Below are 13841 nucleotides of genomic sequence, written 5' to 3'. Positions count from 1 at the left end.
CTCTATGATTCATCCATTAAATGTTGAGGTTATAACATAATAGTTAGCTTACTCAAACTTTCAAGTTTCAACAATTGGAATAAAAACCCCTTCCATCCAAAATGCTTCAATTTATATAGCTTAAATTAAAATTCAATTTATAGAAGAAAAAAAATTGATTCACCTAACTTGTTGGTCATCATAACCACAGTAATCAATTCAAGGCAAGCTTAGCTGCTAAAGACAATATTCATATACACGGGTAAGATTATTGTGACATTACATGCTTCAAGCCAACCAACAAACACCAGGTATTGCTCTCTATTTTAACAAAGCCACTAATCCTACTCATTACACTTGACGAAGCTAATATGTGATAGTTCCATCAGTAACCAAAAAGTGGTACAATGGATGGACTCCATGGAGGGAACCCTCTCCCCCCACCTCAACTTTTGGAAAGTACAAACTAAAATCAAGCTCCGATATTCAATTATATGTGTACACTATAAGGCTAGGTACAAGTAGTTCATACAAATCACTCACACCAACAAATACTCATGGTACAATTGTGGGCTTGTCAGGTTCAAGGAGTTTAATGGGCCAATTGAATCAATCGGGCATTGGGGTTGTACACACTCATGACAAGAAAAGCCCTAACCTAGCAGGTCAAGGAAGAGAGCTCAAGGAATTTAATGGGTACTTGCCTGTATGACGATGATGGCACAATAGGCAGCACGACACACGGGAGACAGTTCAACTGTTGATCAGTTGGGAGGAGTGAGGGCACGACACGCACGACACATGTGAGTACACGAGCTGAGTGAGGGAGGGCATGAGGGACAAACAGTGGGTGAGGTCAAACTACGCGGTTAGGGATACCACGATGGACAGGGTGGCAATTTTCTAAATAGAGTTAACAAATACGACGATGGTTTTATGCAAAACCATCGTCATTTTCATTCCCTTTATTTACAAAATTGTCACTGTGTTGCCTTCTAAGATGGTCTACATAACTGTCATTATATTCAAGTCATTTTCTTTTTGTATTCAAATGACAACTAAAACAGTTTCAACTAAATCCATGGTCATTTTAATTCCACTAATTACAACTTTACCACCAAGTGACATTCTAAGACAGTTCCACATAAATGTCTTAGAATGTGTGTCGTAAAAAATATAATTTTTAGTAGTGAGCCACTTGTGTATCTAGATTAGCATGCATGTGTATCTAGAGTTCAAAACATCAATTTAACTTAGAAGGCATCACTATCTCCACAAGTTCAGTGGTAATTAATAACAAAATTCAGGTATTGGGATAGAATCCAAACAGTCCAACTTAAAGTAACCTATTAAAATACTTCTTCAACTCCCTTGTTTTGATAGTAGCCAATAGCTTATCATGAATTGACCTTCATGTCCTATATAACATCCTTCTTTGCACTATGCTTGTTTTAATGAGAAAATAACAAGAAAATATTATTAGCTGATTGTGGTACAGTTTGGGAACAAAAAGAGCTGATTTGAATTGATTAGGCATGTTTAGACATGAGAGATATGTTTAATTATGTTGTTGCCCTGCTTTGTTTTATTTGTAAAAAAAATTAATTCATAGAAAAAAGTAAGGTCATGGCAATGCAATAGCAATGATATATCAAAGAACTGTTCTAAAATGAATCACAATGATATATTTAACACTCAAAGGATCTATTTGGTAAAGTCAAAATATCAATGAAATGAAGAGAAATGGGAACTTAAGTTATATTAAACTTCCATAATCTGATCGGATTGAAATACCAAAGAAATCTTTAAAAACGGTGTTGGTCTCGCCTAAAAAACCTTTCATGCAAAGTTGTGAAGGAAAACAACTGTGTTTGTTTGATCGAACTCCATGGATCTAGGTATTTCTTAAACTCTTCTCCATGGAGTTTTGATGTGTATCAAAACATACAAATACCAACTAGCTATGGTGCAAGAGCAAGCGAAATCATATTTTTAAAGCTTGTCCAAAACTAGGTAAAGATGTTCAGGGTCCAGAATCCAATTAATTAAGTCCATGCAAAGATTAGATAACACTATAACAATCATGAAGCTCTCATAATAAAATTACCTCTTTTATTTATGGCAGATACTTTACTATCAAGCAAACAAGATAAATAAAAATAGAAAGATACCTTGGAAAGATGAAGAAACACTTGAGAATTTTCGTTCTAGTAACTAATTTGTTATAAGATTTGCACTGCTAGATCCTCCCACAACCAATCTTTCCAGAAAAATCATTAATTATTTACCATTCTTATTTAAAAAATATTAAGGTTAACTTTTATGAACCATAATCACGGATCATGTTATTTGAAAGAAAATTTATACCATCATCAAGAAGGAGAAAGATACTTTAATAATGATACTTCAAATTGTACCATCAAAAGGCAATTTTTAAGTTTGTAATGATTGAATAATGTGCAGAAGTATTAATGTTAGTCTTGGAAATTATGTTCATCTACCTAGAGAATTACATGTATCTAGAAAATATGTACCTAGGTAATGAGAGTTCATGCACTAGTGAATTGATACTCTCTAGAAATTTCATTACTCACTATAAATATGTGAACTCACTAGTTGCATCATCAACCCAACTCAAGCCAAGAAAAAGTTGAAATAAAATCCGAGACAACTCCAACTACATCCTTGCCAACATTGCTGATGGAATAAGCACCAAACAAAGACATCAGTCAACAAACAACAAAATTAATGTACATCCTTAATTTAGTAACTAATTGGAATAGTTCAATATCTAAATTAAAATTAATTCAGATTCTTACCGGAAACACCATCAATTAAATGAAGTAAAATATCTGGAAGAAAAATGATCATATGGGTGGTAAACACCACCTGAAACACCAATTAAGATAGAAATTAAATCTTCTTGTCTCTATACCAAAACAGATTCATATGATATCATCAAATATAACTAACAAAAAACACCTTACCAATGTTCTTCAAATGATAAATCTATGAAATTATACAAAACCAATGAAAGCTCAAAAATTCCTGGTATGATCTGCATATCAAATGAAATCCATAACATGCTTAAAATTCACAATTATTTTATTTATTGCACTTGTTTTCCTTATATTCTATAAATCAAATCCCTTTGAGCAAGGACCTAAAAATGAAATATCTAACTTTTTTCACAGTTGCTAATTTACTCTTAATGGATGTAGAATCATGAACAAAAAATGAAAAATAGGGTGAATTTTATAACTTTTGTCGAAGCCATGTAACATTCATTAGCAGAGGTCACACTATGACAGTCACTCTCAATATGTTCTCAGCTTGCAAATTCTTTCAGCGACACATTCAAAGACTAACTCATGTCCATTATTCGGTTACAGTAATCAAACATCAAATACAATTACATTCACCACAGGACACTGATTTGAAAAAATTACAAAATTCCTCATTCACCAGTTCTAATAACTCCAATTCTCAATTCTTATCAACCCTTGGGATTCGAGAACACGAAAGGTGACTAGCGCCTCTATTATTCATCAGTGTTACTTTTACCAACTTGTTCACTCTTTTATTGTATCAATTTTTAGACTATGTTTTACGGATTTGAAATACATGCCAATTGTGTTTTTATTTTTTAAAATTTTTGTACAAACTCCAAAAAATCAAGGACTCAATTTGGGGAGCGGAAATTAAAAAGAGCAAAAAATCCAATTATGAAGGTCCAAATGAAATCAGCTACCTACCTGATGTCATTGTTGGTGGCATTCTCTCCTTTCACCAACTAAAGAAGCAGTTCGTACTAGTGTTTTATTCAAGAGGTGGATATACCTCTGGATATTCATCACCAAGCTAGAGTTTGAGGATAAAGACACATTCTACCACAAAATTAGAATAAGGAAAGCCCCCTTTTATAATTTTGTGGATAAAGTATTACTTCATCTAAAGAGTTCAATCATCCAAAGTTTCGTTGTTTTTCTTACAAAGTTATTATAGTCGTCGTGTTGATAAGTGGATATACAACATTATAAATCAGAGAGTCAATAAACTTTTTATCATTTCAATGACAACACAAGACATCTCCATGCATTTCCTTTGGAATTCCTCATTCTAGAATAATAAGAACTGAAAACGTTTGATTTTCTTGCTAAAATTAATGTTTCCAGCTTGTTTGTCTCTCATCCCCTACTATCCTCAAGTTGTTCACAATTAGATATATCTCTGACCCGTCTAATGGCACTCAAAATCTAGCAAGAAACTCATACATTTTCACCTCCAATTTCTCAGAGAATTGGGAATTCCAAAGAGAATATATGGGTGACACAGTCTTGTGTAGTCATTAAAATGATATAAAGCTTTTTGATTTTCTGGATCCAATTTATAATATTATATATCCACTTATCAACACGGTGATTATTATAACTCTATGTAATAAAAAGAGAGAAACTTTGGATGATTGAACTCTTTAAACAAAGTAATATTTTATCCACAAAGTTATAAATGGGGGCTTTACTTACGCTAATTTTAATGCAGAATGTATCTCTATCCTCAAACTCTAGATTGGTGATGAATCTCCAGAGGTATATCCACTTCTTGGATAAAACACTAGTACGAATTGCTTCTTTAGTTGGTAGAAAGAGGAGAATGCAACCAATAATGACATCAGGTAGATTGCTGAGTTTGTCTTGACCTTCATGTATGGATTTTTTGCTCTTTTAAATTTCACCTTCCCAAATTGAGTCTATGATTGCTTGGAGTTCCAACAAAAGGTTAAAAACATAAAAACACTATTAAAATGCACTGCCAAGCCATATAACAGTCCAAAAATTGATACAACCAGAGTTTGAATGGCAAGTGTAAGTTGATATGTAAAACCTATAGTGGATCCATTTATTAGTCAAGGGGGTACCAATGCACCCCTTCCCTTTTAAAGAAATACATGTAAATATTTACAATGTGTATATTTGAACCCCTATCTTTATATTTTTACTTTTTTTGCGATAATGATTATTAATTATTATTTTTTCAATAGATTTTCTCCCTTGACTTGGGGTCCTATCCATCAGTGCAAAAGATACCCATCATTCTAAGAATGTTTTCTTGTGGCCAGATTTTAAAGCAAACACTAAATCTCAGGTAATGGATAATAGAGGCACAAATAATGGAAAACCAATCGTCAAAATGTCCAAAATAATCAGCAACTGAAATTAAAAAAAAATGAGACCCAAAATCTGATGAGTGAAGAACATACCATGTAGAGGTAGTTGGTAGAAATTTGCTACTAGATGGAACCCTTGACACATGAGAGGAGATTACACAAAACTCACAAACACTACCAAAACCTAAGGCACCATAGTAAGAGAGAGAGAGAGAGAGAGAAAGAGAGAGAAAGTGAGTATGTGAGTGAGAGAGAAAGAGTGTTTGATGCTGTTGAGTGAGAGGGGTGAATGAAAAATGTCTATATAAAGCGGTCAATGACGGCTACAATGAGAAAGAGACATTACTAATTAATATAAATTAAATTTTATTTTAATTACATAAAATAGTTAGGTTTGATTAGCTTGTATGACTTTTTGCAAAGTAAGAAAAAGATGTTTCTGATTAGTAAAAGAAGTAAAATTTATTTTAACCAAATAAAACAATCTGGTGTGACTAGAATCGATTCATGAAAATGATGGTCAAACTTATCAATTTCACCATATAACTTCTTGATATGAATTATCCAGTTGTATTAATTAAATATGCATAAAGAAATATATGTCACTCATAATAGTTGTATGAAGCTCAAATAAGATTGCTTTCAATGAAAAGTTAATGTAATTTGTAAAAAAAAAAAGATTATATAAAGAAGATATCTCTCTCTCTCTCTCACACACAGACACACAAAATACTATTTTGTTTTATAAATATTAAGGCCAAAAAAAGTTTGATAAACGAATGCATAATAATATATTATTGAAAAACTAAAGTCAAATATTCATTAATGTCATTATTAAACATCATTGTTCTTCCCACATTAATGTCATTACTAATTTAGTTACAAATGTCTTATCCTAATATATTAAATAAATGAAAAGTAACAATTAAAAAAAAGTAATCCAAAGAGCCTTTATTTTGGGAAGAAAAAGAGTGCGTCAAAACTTTTTCTTACTTTATATTTCATCCATTTCATATTATTTGAAGTATAAGGTTTAGACACATGTGTTAAGAAATGAAATTATAATCTTTAATTTCATAAAAAAATACTACATTTGATTCTAGTTATAGGCAACATGTGTAGTGTAAACATGCTTCATTGAATTTGTAAATAACAACTAATTTAGAACAATTTTTTTTAAAAGACGTCATGTAATATTAACAACAAGAATGTTATAAAAGGTAAAGGAAAATTAAATTTCAATAAACAAATACATAATAATCAATTAATGAAAACATGAAGCCAAATATTTATTATGTATAGCATTAAAATTCATTATCCTTCTCTTGATAACAAATAATAAGTATGTATTTAAAATCCACTATCTGTTACGTGTATCACTAGTTAACACAATTTATTAAAAAATGCTAAAAATAATTAAAACCAATTGCCTAAAGTGCCCTTATTTAATTTGGGAGGGAAAAGTATGTAAAAATTCCATTATTTTATATTATAAAAGATGAGGAGTGCTAGTAGCTTGACTTTTAACACACTCCTTGAAACACAAACTCTCTAACTGGTTAAAATTAATTGAAAGCCACAAAATTAGGAGAAATAATAATTAAATATCATGTGTAACCAACAATTTTTTTAATTTTAACCAATTAAAAAGTGTTCAAAAGAATGTGTAAAAAAAATGTGTTCCTGACATTTTTCATAGGTGCATGTTTGGGTAAAGGACATAAAATAGAAAGAAAAAAAACATGGTAGACATATTTCACTTGTTTCCCTAACTTAAATAATCGTCATATGAAAATTCAATAATAGAGAAAGAGAAACCTTTCTTCGATGAGAATAACTTCTCATTTTAATTAATCTTCAATTCTCCTAACCAATGGTTGGTAAGGTAAAAACAAGTTTGATGAGTATGACTACAATAGTATAGTAGTATATAACTCATTCTAGTATAATAGAAAAAACAGATTACTAATACGATTAATAATTTAAATTATATTTCAAAAATTGAACTAGTATTTTCATTATTAACTAATTAAAACTATATACATTTCATAATGATTAGGTGTTTCTTATTTGACTAATTAAAACTATATAGTGCGCGCTTGGTGTGTGAAGTTTGGCAATAATTTGTTGTCATGTGCTCAAAAAATATGAAACAAGCCAACATCTCAAATGCCATTTCCCATTCCACCAATTCTCATTCCAACCCTTCCAAATTTGTCCACCTCTCCTCCAAAAAACCCTTTCCCAAAATTGCCTTCCTCTTCCTCACCCACACTGATATCTAATTCTCCCCCTTATGGGACAAATTCTTCTCTTCCACCCCTCCCAACCTCCTCAACATTTACATCCACACAGACCCCTTCAACAACCTCACGTGCCCTCTTTCCACTTTTATTAAAAAACAAATTCATCTCCTCTAAACACACCTTTCGAGATTCACCAACCCTTATCTCATCCATTCACTGCCTCCTTCCCATCACGTTCATCAATGACCCTTCCAATGCCTACTTTGCTTTCCTCTCCTAGCATTGCATCCCTCTCCAACTCCTTCAAATACACTTACAACTGCCTGTTTCTATTATGCAAATTCATTGTTGACGTTGACAATTTACAAACATTTAAGGTGGTATCTCATATGGCGCCTCCTGCAAAAATACAAAAGACCACCAGGAAGTGCCATCTTAGATGGTGCCTCCTCTTACCTACATGGAAAGAGAAACCCTTGCAAGTAAATAGTTTTTTTCCTACACTTTTCTGATATATATATTTTCTAAATAATGCTTGTTTTGTCAAAAAGCCAAACATTTTTTTTATTATTCAATGGATAATTATATTTTGGAGCTCTATATTGAAAGTCACTATTACTTAATTTCAATGAAAATCAATGTGCTCTCAGAGACACATGGGGGGCATAAACGAAGATATAGTAAAGTATGAATTTAGATTGAAGTTTAGATATAAAATAAGAAGGCACGTCATCAGGATTTGAGAGCTCTTCATCAAATTCATTTAGGTCTTGGTTACAGTTAAAAATAAAACTAAATAGTGGATGTTAGAAAATTCCTTTGCAGAAATGTTGACAATTGTTAACTCATTGGCAAGTGCACCAAATTGTCACAAGTAATAAAGTTACTCGGAAGTCCGAGTGTCTAATCCATAGCGACTTTGTTCGTACTTAGATTGGTGCAAATCCAATTTTCAAGCAATAGAAGAGATAAGGAATGAATAATTGTAAAATTTAAAGAAAGTAAAAGATAAGAAGGATAAGAAATTTAAAATAAAAGATTAGGAGATAAGATACAAATTTAAAGAGATAAGAGATTTAAAGATAAAAAAATAGAAGATAAAATAGATAAGAGATTCAATGTAAAAGATAAGAAAAGTAAAAGATAAAGATGAAGATAAAAAGATGAATTCAACATGCAACAAATATGTTAGGGTCTAGCATGCCTAAACTACTTGTGATACAATGCTAATGATTTTCTCTATCTAATGTTATCCCATTTTTTACTCATATCTACTATGACACTCTATCTTTGGTTTCCCGCATGAAGAGTTTAATTTCTCTATTTTTCTCTCCTAAATTTTTTTGCAAAGATAAAAACAATAAATTGCATTAAGATTAAAGATGCATAAAATAGGATAAACAAATATCAATCTATTTCAAGCAATGATTTCATTTTGATGCTCTTTCCCATTTCTTAGAAAATAATCATTTTTCAATGTATTACCTCCTAAATAGTACATGAGTATGGGTGATCATACCATAATCAATAAACAATGAAGCACTAAAAAGAGCAATAAAAATGGGATTGGTTTAAATAGACAATAGGATAGAATTACATTATAGAGTTGGCCTGTCAAGCTCCCAACAATGGGGGTTTAGCCTCTCATTACCATGAAAGGCTTTACACTTTAGGAGCTGTTGTGGATAGAAGAAGGGAAGGGATGGAAAAACGAAGAGAAGGGGATAATAGACATAGAAAGAGGGTTTCCCCTATTTGAGATACTTCGACTTAGGATTTATTCATTAGAGAGTTCTAAGTCTCTCTGTGTGTTTCTCCTTTGCTTCCTACTCCTTTTATAGGCTTACGGTAGCTTAAAATTCATGTGACGTCACACTAAGCGAGCCTTTTGAGCTTAGTGTGTATGGCGGTGATCACGCGCTTTGTGCAAGATTCACACTAGGGGTGCCTTTGGGTTTCTTCATGGGCCTTCTTGCGTGCTAAGCGAGCTGTCCAAATATTCAACTTTTTTCTTCAAGGCTTTTTCTTCAAGTTTTTCATCAATTTTCCTCCAAAACACTTGCAATTTTCTTCTTTTGAATCTTGCAGGTAAAAAATTAACATGATATTCAATTCCTCATTAAACCCAAATTTTGTTGTTATCAACAATCTACAAAAGCATTTTGTAATTTGTTATTCTTGTCTTTGCAACAAAACAAATTCATATGATATCAACAAATATAACTAGCAAAAAATACCTTACCAATATTCTTCAAATGATAATGTTGTGAAATTATACTAAATCAACGAAAGCTCAAAGGTTCCTAGTATGATCTGCATATCAACTGAAATCCACTACATGCTTAAAATTCACAATTATTTTCATTTATTGCTCTTTTTTATTCTATAAATCAAATCCCAATGAACAAGGACCTAAAACAGAAATATCTAACTTTGTTCACAGTTGCTAATTCACTCTTAGTGGATGCAGAATCATAAACAACAAATGAAAAAATAGGGTGAATTTTAGAACTTTTAGGGAAGCTAGGTAGCATTCATTAGTAGAGGTCATTCACTCTCAATATGTTGTCAGATTGCAAATTATTTCAATGACACATTCAAAGACTAACTCTTGCCCATAATTCGGCTACAGTAATCAAACATCAAACACAATTATTACATTCACAACTGGATACTGATTTGGAAAACAACATTACAAAACTCAACATTCACCACTTCAGAAAACTCCAATTCTAAATTCTTACCTCAAATCAAGCCTTGGAATTCGTGAACATGAAAGGTGACTAGGGCCTTGATGCCGAAGCATGCGATGAAGAAGATGTCGTGATTCACAATTTTACTCTCAATAGATGAAAAAAAAATGGTTGTGAAACCAAAATCTCTAAAAACAATTGACAAATGAGAAATGACGCATGGAAATAAAGGGATTGTGTTTGCAAAATCAAAATTCCTAAAAATAAAGGGTAAAATTACAACTGAGGCACAAAAATATCACTTGAAATAGCATGGTGAGGGTGGCCTCTAAAGGGTGCTCCATTGTGGACGAAGACAGAAACGAGAAAATAAGACTTTGAACAAGCGCAAACGGCGGTGGTGAGGGAGCTCCACTATGAATCAGGCTCAGTTGCAGAGGTGATTGTGGCACTGTGAGGAAGTTTCTCTTTGTGACTTAGTAGTAGCGAACAATGGGGATTCAAGAGAAATAACCAGGGAGAATGAGTGAGAGAAGAGCGCGACTCAGAGTGAGTGTAATTAATGGATTTTCTTGAGCGACAAAGTTTTTGGAATAGTTTAACATATAATCTTTCAAAAAAAACTAACATCCCTACATCCTATAAGAATGGTATTTTTGTAAAAATAATGCTATTATTTATAAAAATACATCTCATTTTTTTAGAATGGAAGTTTTATAACTTTTCTAAAAAAATCTTCTAATGTCTCTTTGTTGCACTAGTGTTACTTTTACCGACTTGTTCAAACTTTTATTGTATCATTTTTTATACTATGATTTATGGATTGGAAATGCATGCTAATTGTGTTTTTACTTTTTAAAACTTTTGTTGGAACTCCAATAAATCATGGACTCAATTTTGGGAGTGGAAATTAAAAAGAGCAAAACATCCAATCATGACGGTCCAAACAAAATCACACTACTAGAAAACACGGTTTCAACATCGGTCGAAAAATCACATTTTACATCGATGGTCGACCGATGTTGAATAGGATGTTGTTGAAAGTTTAAAGTTTCAACATCGGTCCCTATATCACCATTGTAGAAAGTTTCAACATCGGTGCTCAGTTAAGAAATGATGTAGAAATTACACCTTCTACATCGTTTTTATCTTAGTGAACATTGTAAAATAGTGTTTTTCAACATCGGTGCTTAGTTAAGAAATGATGTAGAAATTAAACTTTCTACATCATTTTTATCTTAGTGAACGTTGTAAAATAGCGTTTTTCAACATCGGTGCTTAGTTAAGAAATGATGTAGAAATTACACATTCTACATCATTTTTATCTTAGTGAACGTTGTAAAATAACGCTTTTCAACATCGGTGTTAAGTTAAGAAACGATGTTAAATATTTAATAACCTGCAATTAAAAATTTGTTAATTAATGATCATCTTTTATATTTTTAATATTATCAATATTGCTAATAATCAATAAATCAGTATTTATAATATGAAAACCAGTATTTTAATTACAAGGGAGAAAAGAAGCTTAAGTTAACAACTAGTAGCAGAACGTGAATAAAAATACTTATTTCGTATTGCCATGGAAATTAAGAAGTGTTTTCACAAAACTATATGAACAGCGATGCCATATTTTCCCCAGGTCAATAAAACAATCCATTAGTCCAACTCCTTTCAAGGACATTTAAGGTTATATATTATAATCAAACAACGAGCTACTCATGTAGCAATGTTATAGAGGAGCACTTGGATCAGGTTTTTAATTATTAATCAATAACCCACGAAAAATAAACCCTGAGAAAGAGTGTTCAGAAGCAAAGATCCATCAAAAGCTTGTTCATTGAAAAATAAACCGAGAAAGAGTGTTCAAAAGCAAAAATAAACTTAGAAAGATATTATTAGAGTTCAAATCTAGCCTCATTAACTTTCCCAAATCACCTAGACTAGCAGGGATAGCTCCACCCAGCAGGTTTGACTAAAGAGCAAGAACACTAAGCTTCTTCAAATCACCAAGTTGTGTAGGTATGCTTCCAATTAACTGTTTATAGCAAAGCTACAAAACTGTACAACAAGTAAAAAAACGCATATCAGTAGACTCCCAGATTCGAACCACCAATGAAAACATTCTTTTTTATGAAAATCCAAAGAAAACAGTAGGAAAAAAATCAAATTTTGGGTTGCAACTTCAGTTCCAAGAACAAAGTCTGCATTCCATTTCAAAAATCCTTAGAAATATACCTATGTACTGTCTTTAAAATAACACAACACCTAGTTCTGAAATAAGACAATCAAAAATGAAAAACAATTAAGAACGAAGCAAAAGGGAGAAAAAAAATTAAGAACCAAATATCACTTCATCCGGGCTGCAGCATTGGGATTGGAGTGCCCTCATTCCACACGATGAAAAAAGAACAACAACAAGAAAGAGAAAAATAAAATTAACTGCACCTTAAGGACATGGTTGTGATGGGTTTTCCAGTGAGAGTAGGAGAAGAATCACCATCAATAATTCTGTAGATATAAGGTTCCAATTCTTTGTGGGTGACCATTGGAACACAGGCCTTGAAACTCTCAGGGTCAGTTCTTCCATTGAGACCCAAACTCTGCAAATACTCTGCTGATGCGTTATCCTCCAAAATCCTCTTGAGTGTTTCCCTCTTAACTCTTTCTGCATCCCTTGTCAATAATTCAAACTCTTGTATAACTTTATCCATGTTAAACTCCTCCACTTTCTCTAACATCCTCACGGCCCTTCAACTGCACCACTGTTATAACAAACAACACAACCATACGGCTATTATTAATAAAATTAGACATAAAAAATGTTCCTAATTTTGAAAGGGAGATGGGGGAATACTCAATTCAGACAGAGTGGTAATGCAGAAAAAGACAAACAAGATTATTCATTAATAGAGAAAATCGGATAAAGCCAAACAAAAATCTACACTGTGTTTTTATTTATTTATTATGCGCGTGTAATTTTTTTAAACGCGTACATCGAATCTTGAGAAACATCAAAACAAAGGGAAAACTTCAAAATTCTGGAGACAGTCGTAAGAGAAAAGTTTAAGTAAAATAACCAAATTAGAAATTGATGAAAAAAGGTGGAAAGACTAGAGTAATAACAACGAAAATTCTAAGCCTTGATATTTTTGTTTTCCTTTTTGTTTTTCTATCCTAACTGTTGCACCACTCATTAAGGTCAACTCAGCTTTTGGATAGAACAATCTAACAGTCTCCAACATGAGAAAGAAATATTCAAAAAACCAAATCTAAATAATTCATATCGAGCAAACAGAGAGAAATTTTCCAAATCCAAAACCAGATTCCACATTCGTTGCTCCACTCCCGAGATTCAAACCCGAACCTGTCGATCTCCTCCGCCATTGAACGAATCACCAAGAAGCTCCACAGCCTCGGCATCATCGAACCCCTTACCTCCTCCTTTGAAATTCACGTTCTGTTCCCGCATGATCTCCCGAAGCAGCGCGTGGGGCACACCTTCGAGCCGAGCTAGAGCATGCCGCTGAAACCGGTGTCGATCCCAGGGACCGGTATCGCGGCGCTGAGCAAGAGCTAGGTGAGGAGGCAGAAGAAACTGCAGGCAGAGGAGTCGAGGAGGAGGAAAGAATTGGTGCCGACCCTGGTGGAGTTGAGCCTCTCGAACTCACAGATTCGGCACCTGACCAAGCTAGGGTTTACGACAAAGAAAAAGGGAGATACAAGGCAACAATGAGAGAGAGGAAAGTGAAGGGT

General features: G+C 32.8%; 1 protein-coding gene across 1 annotated transcript; it reads right to left on the bottom strand.

Moving 5' to 3' along the window:
- Positions 1-11674: 11674 nt before the first annotated feature.
- LOC102664111 (jasmonoyl--L-amino acid synthetase JAR4) lies at positions 11675-13609 on the bottom strand. Its single transcript, XM_014767523.3, has 3 exons — positions 13408-13609; positions 12534-12850; positions 11675-12146 (listed from the first exon to the last, which is right to left on the bottom strand). The coding sequence occupies exons 2-3, from the start codon at positions 12824-12826 to the stop codon at positions 12128-12130; spliced, it is 312 nt and encodes a 103-aa protein (XP_014623009.1). The 5' UTR covers positions 12827-12850; positions 13408-13609; the 3' UTR covers positions 11675-12127.
- Positions 13610-13841: the final 232 nt, after the last annotated feature.

This window comes from Glycine max, chromosome 15 (assembly GCF_000004515.6).
Source record: "Glycine max cultivar Williams 82 chromosome 15, Glycine_max_v4.0, whole genome shotgun sequence".
Taxonomy (NCBI): domain Eukaryota; kingdom Viridiplantae; phylum Streptophyta; class Magnoliopsida; order Fabales; family Fabaceae; genus Glycine; species Glycine max.
Note: the sequence above shows the minus strand (reverse complement) of the source record. Positions and strands in the feature narration are given on the sequence as shown.